Source organism: Phoca vitulina, unplaced genomic scaffold (assembly GCF_004348235.1).
Source record: "Phoca vitulina isolate PV1807 unplaced genomic scaffold, GSC_HSeal_1.0 scaffold1, whole genome shotgun sequence".
Taxonomy (NCBI): Eukaryota; Metazoa; Chordata; class Mammalia; order Carnivora; family Phocidae; genus Phoca; species Phoca vitulina.
In genome coordinates this window covers 60,157,881-60,175,274 of record NW_022589704.1, presented here as the reverse complement: position 1 = coordinate 60,175,274, position 17,394 = coordinate 60,157,881, and the positions used below count along the sequence as shown (strand labels likewise).

Genomic DNA, 17,394 nt, shown 5'->3' with positions numbered 1-17,394 from the left:
TAACTATCCAAGTCATTACTTCACAAATATTTATGTGTCAGGCACTGTACTATATACTGAAGACAGAATAAATAATCCTGATCTCAATTTCTCCACCTAAAGAAATTTTCCTTTATATATCAATTATATGTCAAAAAAGTGGAAACTGAAAAAAGAAAAAAAAAAAGAAATCTTCCTATGTCAAAACAGAAGTGGTTTTGCACTGTTGAGTTGTCTTCTTTTTTTTTTAAGATTTTACTTATTTGACAGAGAGAGACACAGCGAGAGAGGGAACACAAGCAGGGGGAGTAGGAGAGGGAGAAGCAGGCTTCCCGCAGAGCAGAGAGCCTGATGCGGAGCTCGATCCCAGGCCCCGGGATCATGACCTGAGCCAAAGGCAGACGCTTAATGACTGAGCCACCCAGGCGCCCCTGTTGAGTTGTTCTTATAAGACATACAGTTGTATATGCCTTATAAGAACACATTGAGCCCTTACAATTTGCTGCCATGCATTGCAAATTATCAACTTTTCCTATAAATATCTATCTTTCCAAATAGAGGACAGATTTCCTGAAAGCATAGACTAGGGTCATACCTGCGTATTTTCCTTGGTCTCAGTAAGCAGCAGGTACTGAATACACACTTGCTCATGGACAAGTACTTGTAAAAGGTGGAAGGGCCTGCAGGGCAGGAGGAGGGCTCTATCTAGAAAAGAGTCTCCCTTCCCAAAATATGCTGGCAAATCAGGACTAGAGGTGAGCAGGGAGGGTCTGCAAGAACCCCAAAGCTGAGGAAAGCACTTGGGAAGAGTCATTTTATCAATTTCATTTGCAAAGAAATTCAGAATTGGCAACATTTAAATTAGGATCAGTTACCCTGTCTTTTGGACCCCAACAACACTGATCAACTTTAAAAATCCTTTCTTGGCTCTAAATGAAAATAATACCACTGTTAATGTTTCAGATACATATATAACATTAGACGTCGAAGATAACTCACCACATGTTATGTTCAAAAACTTTGGCTGGGTCTGTTAAAATCCTTGATCCCAGAGGGACCACTGGGTGATTACCACTTTGGAATCTATGTGGCACCTTTCTTATCCTTAGACAGGAAACAGAATTCCTCCAAATCACATACATCTTAATCAGTACCTGGAAAGTTACAAATGATTAATTAGTCAATATGGATTATACAGTGTATTATTTATCAAATAGGCAAAAACTGGTCCAAAAGGTTTACAACCTGAGAAAAGACATGAAAACTAAACATTTTAATTTTATTTTTATTTATTTATTTTTTTAAAGATTTATTTATTTATTTGACAGAGAGAGACACAGAGAGAGAGGGAACACAAGCAGGGGGAGTGGGAGAGGGAGAAGCAGGGAGCCTGACGTGGGGCTTGATCCCAGGACCCTGAGATCATGACCTGAGCCGAAGGCAGACGCTAATGACGGAGCCACCCAGGCACCCCGAAAACTAAACATTTCTAAATGAAAGTTGGGCATGATAGCTTCTGTCCTGAAGTATTTTCAGGCCAAGAGAAGGAAAAAGAATATTTAGAGTGTGTACCATTGGCTGACATTCCTCATAAGTCACAGCTTTGGCCAACTTTGCTTTGTTCGGTATTTGTTCATTTAATTTTTATCACACAGCCAAAGGATGTCAACCTAGAATCTGAATTTTGTGTATTAAAAGTTTTTTAAAGCGATTTTATTATTTTGGTTTGGGAATTCTAAGTGAACATATTTCTTGGGAATATTTTATGACCACTAAGACCAAAAACCCAAGTACAGTAGTAGCAGAATAAGAAAACACACCTATTAAATCTGCTTCTCTGGGCTGAGCTGAATAGAATGAAATTTAGTCAAATAATAAGTAAATACTGAAGATACGATCCCAGCAATTCTTAATTGTAACAACCCTGTATACATATATTTGTAAGAATAGTTAGTAATACATTTGTAAAAATAGATTTCCCTGTACAAAAAATATACAATCCCAGCTCAAGAGGAGAATCATCAGTTGGTTAAGTCAAGTCCATCCCCATTTCTGGAAGAACTTAAACATTTAAAGAGTATGTCACCTTAATTATGTACAAATATGTTGGCTTACCATCTTTATGGAAAAGTATCAATAAGAAGCTCTGAAGAGCTTACTTCTTCTAATAAAAATCCATTTTAAGACTGCTTAGCATTTCATCCCCATTCAGTTGTTCATCACAACATTCAGCCTAATGCTGCAAGCTGCCTAGTAGAAACAGATGCTAAAAGGTGTGTATATATTATACACACTGGAGACTATCTAAGGTACTATTTTGTGTAAAAATGACGTGTATTGTACATCCTTTACCAACTTACTGAAAGGCAATGGATTTTAAGACGGTGATTTCCAAAATGAACTGCAGAATGTCAAAAACATCTCATTGTGTTTTTAAACATAAAATTCATGATTTTCCTTTTGGAGAAAAAAAAAAGGCTTAATTATACACCAAAAAGACCGTAATGGTTCCATTCAAATGTGACTAGCAATGATGAGAAACGAAACACTCAATACCTAGTGCAGATCTCCTGTTTCTTGTTTGTTTTTCCTTCTCTGCTAAATGCAAGCTCTTTGGTGGAGGCAGATGAGATTAAATGCTCTGCCTACTACTACCTTTCCTATGATGTGCCTTTGTTCTTATCTCCTGCCGGTGTTCCATGTAAGACTATAACAAAACCCTACCTGCACAATTATTTTTAGAGCTCTTCCTGCACTGAATATTATTCATAATATCTGTATGCTGAAGAGTAGAAACTGATTATACCTAGAAAGAGACAATTCATGCTCAAAAGTGTAAAATGAAGTAAATGTTTTCCACCCAGGAAAGCCAAATCAAAATGAAATTTTAATCTCCAAATAATCATGTGATACTTATCTATATCTATCTATATAGAGAAGAGGAAGACAGGGAAAAAGAAGATATGAGTTTCTCTCACTATAAATGATCAAAAATCTCCATAGGCAGCTGTTTAGGCAGCTGTTTTTCTAACAAAAACACCTTACCTCATTTATTTATTATATGTAACAGTCACACACAGCCTTGTACTCCTTTGTCTTTTTTAGTATATAAATATGATACATTTATATAATAAATACAGTATAGAAAAATACATCATAAAATTATATAAATGTCTTCTCAACTAAATTGCAAGCTTCTAAGGGCAGCACCAAGCTGCTTGTGAATTAATTGTTTGATTGATAATACAAAAATGATACTTATCTGACATAAATTTAATTAGAAGGAAACTACTTCATATTTTTCAGGGTGGCTCATAAGATCCTTACAGTGTGGAAGAAGGAAGTGACAGAAGAGTGTGACAGTATATAGGCAGCAACCCAGTTACATCGATTACAATGATTGAAGTGTGTGATGAAAAATGAAACACTCAATAGCTAGTGCAGATCTCTTGTTTCTTGTTTGGTTTTCCTTCTCTGCTAAATGGTGGAGGCAAATGAGATGTTATGACTATCATGTTAGCTTAATGTCTACTAGGTCATGGTTCCATTTTGTGATGGGAAAAGAAAAGAAAAGATGAGCAGGGTCAACCCCAAACAGAATTCTGGTACAGAAAGTTGATTTCTGCCACCAGAATGTTCCACTCTCTTTATATACCCTCTCTTAACTCTTCTGGCATACCCTAACTTGAATATAAGTTTAATTAAGATATTATTTGCATAGTGAAACTGTATGAAGAAGTAGTATTTTTATTTGAAATAAAACAAATAGGTATAGCTAAAAATATTCCAATCACCCAAAAGAAGGCAGGAAAGGAAGCACAGAGGAACTAAAACCAAAAAGGACAGTAAGAAAACAAATACTAGGATGGCATATTTAAACCCAACTATATCAATAATTACATTAAATGTAAATGGAGTCCAATTAAAAGACAAAGACTGTCAATTTGTATGAAAAAGCAAGACCCAACCATATACTGTTTATAAGAGAAGCACTTTAAATATAAAGATACAAATATATTAAAATAAAAAGAGATATTATACAAATGCCACATGAGAAAACTGGTGGAGCTATATTAATAATGTTAAAAACAAAACCACAGACCTAAAATGGCATCACTTAGATTAAGGCCCCAAGTCAGTAAAACAAAACTTAATACCTAACATAACTGCAGTTTTAACCCCCCAGAAATGTAACCTTTAACCAGTCAACATGAGAATTTCCTGGTCAGCACTAGGGACTTTATTGAGAGGCCCCTTCAGTTCCCCTTAGGAGGGCAACCTTGCCTAAAACAATGGATTCTTTGCTAATAATTTCCTTTTTTCCGCTCCTTCTTTACCTTTAAAAACCTTTTCCTTTCTGTAGCCCTTCGGAGCTCCTCTCTACTTTCTAGATGGGATGCTGCCCAATTTGTGAATTGGTAAATAAAGCCAACTAGATCTTTAACATTTACTCAGTTGAATTTTTGTTATTTAATAACAAAGTGGACTTTAAAAAACAAAAAGACTGTTATAGAGATAAAAGGGGATGTTTAATAATGACATACAATCCTAAATATGCATGTACATAATAACAGAGCTTCAAACTATATGAAGCAAAAATGGACAGAACTTTTTAAAAGGAGAAATTAACAAATTCACAGTAATTCTTGGAAATTTTAATACCTCCTCTCAGTAATAAATAAAACAACATTAAGAAAACTATCAAAAAATCAATAAGGATATGGAAGAATTAAACATTATCAACTTGACCTAAACATTATCAACAGCTGAAGACACATTTTTTTCAAGTGAACATGAAACATTTGCCAAGGCACACAATACATGCAGGGCTATAAGACAAGGCTCAGTAAATTCTACAGTATTAAAATTATACAGAGTATGCTTTCTGGCTATAACAAGATTTAATGTTAAAATTTTTGATGAATTGACTCATTAAAAATATTTCTCCTTATCTCTGGTAATAGCTATTGAAGTCTACTTTGTCTAATATTAATATAACCCTACCAGCTGTCTTATGCAGTGTTTTATATGTTATATATATATTTTTTTATTTTTATTTTTTATTATTTTTTTAAAAGATTTTATTTATTTATTTGACAGAGACACAGCGAGAGAGGGAACATAAGCAGGGAGAGTGGGAGAGGGAGAAGCAGGCTTCCTGCAGAGCAGGGAGCCTGATGCGGGGCTCGATCTCAGGACCCCGGGATCATGACCCGAGCTGAAGGCAGACGCCCCACGACTAAGTCACCCAGGTGCACCCTGTTATATATATTTTAAATGCATTTGTGTGTTTACATTTAAAGTGCTTCTCTTAAAAAAAATACATAAAGTGCTCCTCTTATAGGAGCATAATGTTGGTTCTTACTTTTTTATCCAAACTTTAAATAATAATATATCTAGGAGGTACCCAAATACTTGGAAATTAAGCAACACACTTCTTTGTTTTAATATTTTGTTTATTTATTTGAGAGAGAAAGACAGAGATAGCAGAGAAAGAGCACAAGTGGGGAGGAGAAGGAGAAGCAGGCTCCCCGCTGAGCAGGGAGCCTGATGTGGGGCTTGATCCCAGGACCCCGAGATCATGACCTGAGCCAAAGGCAGATGCCCAACCACCTGAGCCACCCAGGTGCCCCAAGCAACACACTTCTAAATAACCTATAGGTCAGATTTACATGAGTTAGTAAGTCTTAAGGTAAATTGGAAAATATGTTGAACTAAACAACAATGAAATCTTAAAATATCAAAATTTATGGGATGCAGCTGGAGTAATGTTTAAAGGAAAATTGATAGTTTTAAATGTTTCTATCAGAAAGGAAGAGAGATCTCAAATTAATGATCCAGTTTCAATCTTAAAAAGCTAGAAAAATAGTAAATGGTATGCAAAGTAAGTAGATAGAAGGAAATAACAGAAACTAAAGGCAGAAATCAAGGGTGATTCTTTGAAAAGATTAATAAAACAAATAAGCCTCTGGCAAGACTGATTTGAAACACTTGTGTTTCAGAAAACACAGATCTCTAACAACAGGAATAAAAGAGGGGACATCACCACAGACCCTACAGACATTGAAAAGCTAATAAGGAGGTATTATGAAAAATTTTATTTCATTTATTAGATGGGATAAATGCCATCAAAACCACAATTTACCAATAATTACTTACAAAAACAGCACAAGAAAAAAAATTAAATAGCCCCAAATGTGTTAAATAAATTAAATTTGTAATTAAAAGCAAAACAAACATCACGCCCATTAGGATGGCTATTATTTAAAAAATCTATTTGTGAGGATGTGGAGAAATTAGTAACTTTGTGCATTGCTGGATGGAATGTAAAATGGTGCAGGTGCTGTGGAAAACAGTACGGCAATTCCTCAAAATATTAAACATGGAATTACCATGCGACCCAGCAATTCTACTCCTGGATATATACCCAAAATAAGTGAAAGCAGGGACTTGAAGAGATATTTGTATACCACGTTTACGGCAACATTATTCACAATCGACAAAAGGTAGAAACACGCTGAGTGTCCACCAAAAGATGAACAGATAATGACATCTATGTAAAATGGAGTATTATTCAGCCTTTATAAAGAAAGGAATTTTGACACATGCTACAGCATGGATGAGCATTGAAGACATTATGCTAAATGAAATAAGCCAATCATCATAAAAGGAGAAATGCTGTATCATTCCTCCTATATGAAGATCCTAGAGTAGTCAAAAATTCATAGAGGCAGAAAATAGAATGGTGGTAGGCTGCCAGGAGGAGAGTTACATGTTTAATGGGTATAGGGCTTCAGTTGGAGAAAATGAAAATTTCTAGAGATGGATAGTTGTGATATTTACACAACAATGTGAATATACTTAATGCCACTGAATTGTATACTTGAAAAAGATTAAAATGGTAAATTTTATGTATATTTTACCACAATAAAACCCAAATAAACAAAAAACCTGCCTACAAAGAAAACTACAAGCCCCCATAGTGAATATCAAACACTTAAAGAAATAACACCAATATCTTACACTGAATCTTTCAGAAAATAGAGGAGAGAATACTTATCCTTTTGTTTCATGAGGCCAACATAACCTGGATAAGTAGTACAATTGTATGAAGTAAAGGTGTGAATATTGGCCAGATGGTTACAATGCAGTTTTTCTCACAGACTTAGTGTTTCTCATTATAGTTTCAAATTATCAAGTGTTCGTCAGAAACAAAACTTGAGGATATCTCAAAGGGAGAAACCTAGGTAAGAGTTTTCTAGGCATGTTTTAGTGTGCTTTAATTGCTAAGGCTGAGATTTAGTTTGAGTTCCTCCAGTTCAGAGCAGAGAAAAATGAAGGTAACAAGAATCTCCACAAATCCTTGTTTGGGGTTTAGAAAGTTTTTATGTACTATTGGAAACACCTGAAGAGCTTTGTGGTCCTCATCCTTCATTTAACTTAGTGCAAACTAATTCTGCCATATCAAATTCTAGTCCATACTATCAAATGGTATTTCTTTTACTTACTTTGCCTATAGGTTCCCAATTGCAGCTCACCATCCTATAGTGGTTCTTCCTATCAAGTCCTGTCAAAGTCAAAATGAAACAGAATGAGCATGACTTTAGGGCAATGGCCCTCTGAGATTTCAATGCCATGACTCAGTAATGAGTAGTTAATTGGCTAGAGAAATCACAAAGGAACAGATCCAGAAAGGAACTGAAGCTCATACAAATATCAGAGTGACAGAATTTAATTATCAATAACATTTACTACACTTATTAGTTATAAGTATATGGAAGTATGCCATGAAATGCTGACAGACTTCTTGCCAGCTTAGATATAGCTAAGTGTGCCCTTATTTTAGAATGCAAGGAAAAGCACAAATATACAAAATGACTCAGGTTCCACATACAGTATGACAAGCCAAGGAGAAGATGGTTTTAATACTACTTTTCTGGGCTCATCACTGCTACCACATTGTGCGTAGCAAAAGAAGCAGCCTTGGTATAGGTTGACTTACGAGGAAGAGATCTCTGTCCTACCTTCAAATTTTGGCTAGATGCTTTGCTTTCTACTAAAATGGAGCCCTTTTCACAATGATTCACCTATCTGTCTGACCATACCAACAAACTATACCATATTCTACCAGAATATGTAAGATGTACAAGGATATTTCATGTTACAAACATGAAAAAGTGTTTCTTAACTGCAAATTTAATTTTTGTAGAATAATAGTTTTAAGTGCTTTTTAAATAAAAAGGATAATTTCAGTTGAAGGCAATACTCCATACTAAATTTTGAAAATTCAAGAAGTCTGAGGAGTAAAAGCCCAATCCCAGTTTATCTTTCATGTAAATCTCAATTAATTAAAAATCAAGTATTTGCCATGTGTGAGGCCCTATTCTTTTTTTTTTTTTTTTAAGAGAGAGAGAGAGCGTGCAGGGGGTGGGGGCAGGGGGAGAGGGAGAGGGAGAGAGAGAATCCTAAGCAGGCTCCACGCTCAGAGCAGAGTACCACACGGGGCTCTATCTCACAACCCTGAGATCATGACCTGAGCTGAAATCAAGAATCCGATGCTTAAATGACTGAGCCACCCAGGTATCCCTGTGAGGCCCTATTCTAAGCACTTTACACGTATTACCTTTTTTTTTTTTTAAGATTTTATTTATTTATTTGATACAGAGAGAGAGAGAGAGAGAGAGCACAAGCAGGGGGAGCAGCAGAGGGAGAGGGAGAAGCTGAGCAGGGAGCCCGATGTGGGGCTTGATCCCAGGACCCTGGGATCATGACCTGAGCTGAAGGCAGCTGCTAAACCGACTGAGCCACTCAGGCGCCCCTACATGTATTATCTTATTTAACCTCTATTTCCCTATCAAGGGGTACTATTTTTATATCCACATTACAGAGGAAAAATCCACACAGGATGACATAAAAAACATGTTTAAGGTCACTCAACCCATAACCGATGACACTTCAATTTGAACCCAATCAGTCTAAATGGAGAGTCCACGCTCTATCTTTTTTCTTGTTTTGTTTTTTTACATATTTCTTATTCACATACATACAGTTCACCCATTTGCTTTCTACTTTTGTACACCACACATGTAAGAAGGATCACAGCATTGATTCTCCAGTCTTTACTGGAGTGGCTAATTTGTTGTAACTGATTTAAGGAGACCCAGAATTCCTTCTCCCCCTTTATCCCCTTCATCTTTTGCAACTCTATTTCTTCTCTTGGGCCTTAATTAAATAGCAAGCGATGCCAATGGGAGACACTATTGCCCAGATTTAGGAAAGCATAGTTATTCTTTTTCCAGTATTCAAATCTCAAGATACAGACAAAGCGCTCTTGCTTCACACCTAAATAATGGAACATTCTAATACTGGTCTTCTACTTTTACACAGCTGAGGAGTAGAGGCAAAGAAGGACTTACTTCCTTTCTATCTAAGCTTGATCCTAGGACTGCTTTTTCACATCTCAATACTAGAAGAGCACCAAAGAACTAGAGCAAAGAGTACTGCTGTTTGTGTGAGTCTATAACAATCATCCTTGGAGCAGTCAGCTGGCTCTGAGCAAAATCTATTTGTTAGGCTCCCCAAGAATGATTCCCAGTTGTCTCAGCTCACTGAAATCTCAGGGAAAGAAACCACTGTTAATCATACACTAAATGCCTGCCCTCCATTTAAAAGTTAACTCTCCTTTGATGTTTCCTGGGTTCTGAACATCTTTTAAATAAATAAATTAGTCAGATATTTGTGTTTTTCTCTTTGTAACTGTCTAGCTTTTCTTCTCAGCTGGGAAGCTGGTACAAAGGTTTCATTCAGAGGAACAAACATCATCTAGATAAAACTGCACTAACATTACCTGAGAGGCTAGCATTAATGAGAGCAAGTTAAAGTACTATTGTTGTACTGTTTTCGGATAGTGAAAGCCTACAGGTAAGAAACACTTAAGTATCAACTACACTGCAGTGAAGACTGAAGCTTCAATTAACCCTGGCAATTTCAGAGAACTCCAAGGGTGACCATCTGTGAGGCAAACAGCTCAGAAAACTCATACATCTTGTTTTCATCTTTGTTTGGATGATTATAATTTCAGGGTATAAATAAGGCTATTAGCAAGAACAGAACAACAACAATAATTACAGTAAGTATTTGCAGAGCACTTTGATCACACTATGACATCAGTCACTCTGCAGCTTCAAAATGGAAAGCTCATGCTCAGTGTTTGCTCACCATGACCACCCTTAAAGGTAGCCACATGATGTACTCACTAGAGGCTATTGGGATTCATAAGTTATTTCTTTAATGGATTTCATGTCAACTCATCTCAAAGTGCCTTAATCCTAATTATCTGAAGGATATACCATTCTAATTACTCTGGAAGTTGTTTCCAAAATCATGACAGTGGATCAGAATGAAATCTGTTTTAACTTATCCATCTGGCATTTCACATTTGTGTGCACTGTAGTGACTTCTGAAGAGGCATTAATCAGATTTGGTGGGCTGAGAAAGAGTACTAAGTTACATGTATACTTTATGTGCTATCAGTCCTTATAAATTCTAGTAAAAACACACACATGGATGAGATTAATGTAGTTCATCCCTTAACGAGACTTCTGCTTTCCTGTTCATTTCAAAGGTCTCTATCCCTAGGTATACTAGATGGCAGGAGGTACTTGTACCTGTATGCAGGATTTACCCAGTCATGTTTTGGACTAATGTATCAATAAGGCTGCCCTGTTACAAAGTGAAATATTATAAAAAATTTAAATCATAAATAGTTGTTAAGATATAAAAGATCTGAAATATAGAATTAGTGAATAAAGGTGTCCAAATGACTGTATTTCCGTATTTCAAAAGAACATGGAATTTAGGTGTGTAGCACTGTGTAAATTCTATTTTAAAGAACTAAAACTAGTTATACCTTGCAAAAAAGCAAGGCAAACTGTACCATGGACTGTCAGGAAAAATTGTGACTGCAAAACCATAGGAGGTATGGTAGTTAGAAAAAAGGCCAAAGAACAAAAAGTAAAACTCACAGGAACGGTACAATTTCTACGTAAGAAGACAAACTGAAAATTTCCAGAGCACTACAGAATTCTCTAGGATTTTAGAGTGGGTGGCCAGAGTATGTTACATTCCTCAATAGATGAACCTGTGCTTTCTACCTATAACAGTCAGGTGCTGCTCCCCCCTGGGATCACTCATTTTTTCCTCTTGTCTTGAAGAGCCTTCTTGGACTGGTCCTCTGTCTATCCTTAGGTCTTTTATCCAGTAGGAAACAGATCCCTGATTTTCTTGTGGTCTTGTGATTACCTGGAGCATCTGTGATGATTCCAACATCTTGTTCTCATTGAAAAGATTAGTCTTCCTAAAAACTCAGCTTTCCAGTTTCTCTTGCAGTTGGAGGAGACATGGTACCAAGTTCTGGATGACAGAAGTCTGCTAAGGGGCTAAAGTCTTGCTTCCCTATGGAGGGAAAGGGGCCAGAGGATAGCTTGCTGGCACAAACTCATCCTACCTCTTTCCTGAACTTAGATGCAATGCTGTATACAGAGGAGGAAAGGGGTCTGATTCTTGACGGCGCCACTGAACAGGTAAACCAGTATCAGTTACCACCCTCCCTCTGGACTTCTTTGTAGGTAAGAAAAATAAATCCTTATATATTTTAGCCACGGTTAGATTTTCTGTTATTTTTCATCCAAGAGGATTTCTAACATAAAATATGCACTACTGTTAAGTACTGGGAATCCAGGGACAAATCCATTTGGTTTCTGTCCTCAAGAAACTTACCATCAAGAGCTGAGATGCCCTTCAACAGACGAATGGATAAAGATGATGTGGTCCATATATACAATGGAATATTACTCAGCCATCAGAAAGGATGAATACCCAACTTTTACAACAACATGGATGGGACTGGAGGAGATTATGCTAAGTGAAATAAGTCAAGCAGAGAAAGTCAATTATCATATGGTTTCACTTATTTGTGGAACATAAGGAATAGCATGGAGGACATTAGGAGAAGGAAGGGAAAAATGAAGGGGGGGGAAACAGAGGGGGAGATGAAACATGAGAGACTATGGACTCGGAGAAACAAACTGAGGGTTTTGGGGGGGGGGATGGGTTAGCCCAGTGATGGGTATTAGGAGGGTACGTATTGCACGGAGCACTGGGTATTATATGAAAACAATGAATCATGGAACACTATATCAAAAACTAATGATGTAACGTATGGTGACTAACATAACATAATAAAATTAAATTAAAAAAAAAGAAACTTACCATCAAGTGAAGAAGAATGAAATGCAAATAAAGAGTCCTGACACGGGTGTGGTAGAGGTGGGTATAAGGTGCTATTAGAGCACAGAGGAATGAATGATCAAAGTTCACTGGCGACTGGTGTAGGCAAAATCTGTGTTGGGTCTAGAAGAATGAGTGGCAATATTTCAAGGAGATATGGACAAAAACCAGGGCATCTCAGGCAGAGGGACTGGCACAATTAAAGACAAAGAAGTGTGAAAGCATATGCTACATTCAGGAAATAAAAAGTAATTTGGAAAAAGATGCTAATTAAAGTAAATTTGAAAATGAGTTAGGGTTTTTAAGACTAAAGACAAGAAGAAATATAATAAGCACTGTATTCCAGTTGAAACGGGGTTAACAATTCTGAAACCACTATAAAAATATACCAGAATTGAACAATTAAGAAACAGATAGTAGATGGTGGGAACCAGGTTTCTCACTGGGAATGGAAGGTTATAAACAAATGAGGGGAGAAGGTTGAAATGATCCATGTGGTAATGGATTAGAATTGGAATCATCAGTATGAACTCATGTTTAACTTAATATAAATACAGATATTATATGTAAGAATATTTGTAGATATGTATATACAGAAGTTAGTATACACACATATATTTCCTTACTCTGCTGGCTGAGAAGGCCTAGAAGCAACCACATCCCAGTAGCAACAAGCACATGAAGCACCCAGATCTTGGTTTCTAATACCATTCTGTAATAAAAGGAACTAGGGCTCCTTGGAGAAATGACTGAGGGCAGGGAATATACAAGATGAGCCTGTAGCATCTTTTAGTGCCAGAAAGTAAGGAAGTGCTCAAAAATAAAACAAATAAAACCCAAAACCCCACAATGATAGAGGTATGTCAAAGGGACATGTGAGCCAACTGAAAGAGCTCCTAATGGCCAAAGCTGAAACATTTTGAGCAACAAAATAGTTTTGGGTTATAATCCCCAAAATAAAATAAATATCTGTATGTCCATATGGATATAAATGATTGACTGAATAAATAATAAATGAAGGAAAGGAGATAAATCTCCCCTGCAGAAGAATTCCAAATAATTTATGTAGATATTCCACCCTCAAGGAGGTGGACCATAACTTCTCATTCCTTAAGTGTGGGCTACACATAGTGACTTCCTTCTAAAGAGTACAGTATGAAAGAGGGGGGAAACTTAACTCTCCAGTAGAGAAACTTGACCAACACTATTCAGTCAGGTGATCAAAGTTAACAGTGGATGTCACGTTGACAGCATGTATTCTTGATATGATGTATTAAGAATGGCACTTTGCCTCTGTGTTCTTCTTCCTCCCCCCAACCCCCAGTCTAATCATAAGAAAACATCAGACAAACTTTAGAAACATTCTATAAAATACCTGACAGTAGTCTTCAAAACTGTCAAGGTCATCAAAAAGCAAGTTAATCTGAGAAACTATCAGGGCCAAGAGGAACCTAAGGAGACATGATGACTAAATGCAATGTGGTGTTGGGGTAACTGGGTGGTGCAGTCAGTTGAGTGTCCTTTGGCTCAGGTCGTGATCTCAGGGTTCTGGGATTGAGCCCCCCACCCCCATCAGGCTCCACACTCAGCATGAAGTTGGCTTGGGATTCTCTCTTCCTCTCCCTCTGCCCCTCCCCTCCATGCTCATGTTCTCTCTCCCTCTCTCTCTCAAATAAATAAATAAATCTTTAAAAAAAAAAAATGCAATGTGGTGTCCTGAGATCCTAGAACAGAAAAAGGATATTAGGTGAAAACTAAGGAAATCCGAGTAAACTATGTACTTTAGTTAACAGATAACACAAATGTATCAATATTGGTTAATTGTGACAAATATACCATACTAATGTAAGATGTTAATAATAGGAGAAACTCAGTATGGTAGTTATATGATTTTCACAATTTTTCTATAAAGCTAAAACTGTTCTAAAATTGAAAGTTTATATAAAAAAATTAACTTTGTATGCTTACAGCCTATGATGTGAAGGGCAGGTGGGGCTGGGGAGGGGAAGTGTTTATAAGACTGGAAATTAACACCGGAGCCAGATAGTGAGGAATCTTTATACCAGATTAAGCAGTTTGAATTTTTCTCTTTCTTTTTCTTTCTTTCTTTCTCTTTCTTTCTTTCTTTCTTTCTTCTTTCTTTCTTTTTCTTTCTAGGATTTATTTATTTACTTGAGCGATACAATGAGAGAGCACATGGGAGAGAAAGGCAGAGGGAGAGGAAGAGAGAGCATCTCAAGCAGACTCCATGCTGAGCGCAGAGCCCAAGGTGGGGTTTGATCCCACGACCCTGAGATCACGACCCCAGACAAAATTAAGAGTCAGAAGGTCAATCAACTACACTACCCAGACACCCCTAGGTAGTTCCTATAGGCATTGACAACAACTGAAGAGTTTTAAACAGGTGAGCAACACCATCAGATCTGTATTTTATAAAGATTGTTGTGATGGTTTTATACTACCAAACATGGGGTCCTATACCAGACTAGTGAAAATCAAAGCTCTGGGACTGTGCACGTATAGCTTTTTAAATCTTCACATGTGATCCTGGTGCACATCAATGATTGAGAACCACTCCTATACAGAATTAATTAAAGGAGAGCTCCAAATAATAAGAATTTGTCAGAGATCATGGGAGCCAAAGAAGACAATAGCATGAGAATCAAGGAAGGGGCCAAGTCAAGATACACTTTAGAGGCAGAATCAATAGATCTTTTGAAATGACTAGATATGAAAGCAGGATGAAGCCAAATACTCAGGACGAAGCCAAACATGGAACAAGACCTCTAGCTTGGGTAGCTGGGTAGAAGATGAGACTATTCAAGACAGAGTTCAGAAAAAAGGTAGATAATGGTGGGATGGTGGTAGGGAAGAGAAGATAATAAGTTCAGTTTGCACATGCCAAATTTTAAGGATCCCACAATATATTTATATGGATATTGCCAATAGGTAGTTGGAAATGAATTTAGGTAATGGTAGGCATTGGTAGAGATGTCGATTTGGGAGACAAGTCACTGGTTTACAGGTATCGGATGAAGTCATGGTGAATTGATTGAGAAAAAAAGGTGAGACAGATGGAACTCATAGTAATACAACACTCAGGAGACAGAGGAAGAGGAGCCAGCTTATGTGATCAAATACTAAAGAATACTAAAAGAGAGAAATTAAAAATAAATAATAGGTTGTGACCTTTATCAAAGTGTTTTGATCCTGGCTGTGCCAGCAGAAGGCAGAGCTTTGAGGAATAAGTAGGTCAATGGGGTAGGGGAGGTAGGGAATGTAGGTGACTATTATGGGCAGTAGAAAGGAAAAGAGAGAAGTTGGATCACATCTTGAGGTGTCGCATGATCAAAGAAGAGTATTTGTTAAGTTGCAAAGAATCTTGAGTATTTTTGTAGAATGAGAGAAAACCCAGTGTTGAAAAATAGATTGAAAATACTAGAAAGAGATAGACTTCTGACAAGTTTTAAGAAGTGAGAAGAAGGGAAGGGACACCAAAAATGTGTCAGTCACATAAGGTGTCAAGAACAATCTCATCCTCTCACAAGTGAGAACAGGTGAGTTTGTAGTGGAAGGGAAGATTGTTCAGTTGAGTCCATTCCCAATGTTATATTCCTTGTGAAAACTAAGAGGCTGCAAGGTAGGGAACTTGAGAAAAGGAGAAAAAAAATGGAAAAGAACACTAACAACATCTGAGTAAGAATGTTAACAGCTAATTGGCCCATCTGAAGTTGCAACTCAAATTAGCAATCACTTACTGGTTGCCTCCTGAGCACTCACTTCCCATTAATAGCTCATGGATTTGAGATCTTTGAGTTTGTAGAGACATGGAGACATGACCGAAACCAGAATTTATTTTCTCACAGTACTGGAAGCTAAAAGTTCAAGATTAAACTGGTATCAAAGGTGGTTTCTGGTGAGGTATCACTTGCTGGCTTCTAGACAGCTGTGTCCTCACATGGCCTTTCCTCTTGTATGCTGTGGACAGAGATATCTCTCTGGTGTCTCTTCCTTTTCTTATAAGGACACCCTTATAAGTTTTATTGGATTAGGGACCCACCATTATAACCTCACTTAACTTTTATTACCTTCATAAAGGCCCTATCTCCAAAAATAGTCACACAGGGGGCTGGGGCTTCAACATATGAATTAGGGTGGGGGGAGTCATAGTTTAGTACATAACAAAAGCCATCTTAGAGACTTGAGTGGGCCTGGCCTCAGGATGGTACAACTTTAGGATGAAACTAACTCTGAGGAAGGAAAGTTAGAAAGATAAAAGGAAGTTAGGTGCCATTGTTAAGTAGCTGGATTCATTTGAAGCCCATCCCACCTCTGGCTTTTTCAGTTATTAAGCTAATACATTCCTTCAATTATTTAAGCCAATCTGAGTTTTCTGTTACCTGCAATCAAAAGTAACCTGATAGACCCGTCAAATGATTTCCTCTACCACCTGGCAGTCTGGGGGCAATATGTTTGTTTTTATCTATATTAGGCCTGTCCAGGCTGGTAGTACAAAAAGTAGTGGTGATTTAGGATGGTGGAATTGAGGGAGAATATAACTGATGACCATGAAGTAAGCCCAAAATGACCAGAAATAAAAAATAAAGAGGACAGAGGAAAAGGAGGGATGAGGGTGGGGTGCAGCTGATGGACCTGATGTGGCTGAAGTCTGGGTTAAATAGAAATAAGGGGAAAGGAGGGGGTGCCTGGCTGGCTCAGTCAGTGGAGCATACAACTCTTGATCTCAAGATTCTAAGTTAGAGCACCATGTTGGGTGTAGAGATTACAAATAAATAAAAATATTTAAAATCTTAAAAAAAATCTTAAAAATAAAATCTTAGAAAAGAAATAAGGGGAAGAGAAGAGAGAATGTACTGGTTGTAATTAGGCCTTCTAAGTTTGTTAACCCATGTCACCTAGTAACAAAAACTGTGACACTGTAGCAAAAGGAAGGAAATCCTGCTTTGAATGAGAAGCTCTTAAGTGTGGCTAGAAAGAACCACAAGGTTATAAACAACTATGAAAGAAAAACACTTTAGAGTGGACAAAAGCTAAAACATGGACTGCCATTCACCACCTCATTTTAACCTTCTTAAGGTCATTATAATAGATCTCCATCTCCATCCC

At 37.2% G+C, this 17,394-nt stretch overlaps 1 protein-coding gene across 5 annotated transcripts in view; it reads right to left on the bottom strand.

Annotated features, from left to right (window-relative positions):
• The window catches only part of METTL8 (methyltransferase like 8), a 94,486-nt gene that overhangs the window by 55,973 nt on the left and 21,119 nt on the right, over positions 1–17,394 (bottom strand). For 3 of the 5 annotated variants that reach the window (XM_032408310.1, XM_032408282.1, XM_032408289.1), the window contains exons 2-3: positions 7,488–7,546; positions 979–1,133 (exon numbers count right to left, since the gene is read on the bottom strand). In XM_032408310.1, coding sequence (XP_032264201.1) covers positions 979–1,133; positions 7,488–7,520 — 188 coding nt within the window. In that variant the 5' untranslated portion in view covers positions 7,521–7,546. The remainder of the gene's footprint in view (positions 1–978; positions 1,134–7,487; positions 7,547–17,394) is intronic. The other 2 variants (XM_032408296.1, XM_032408302.1) reach the window with 1 other exon arrangement.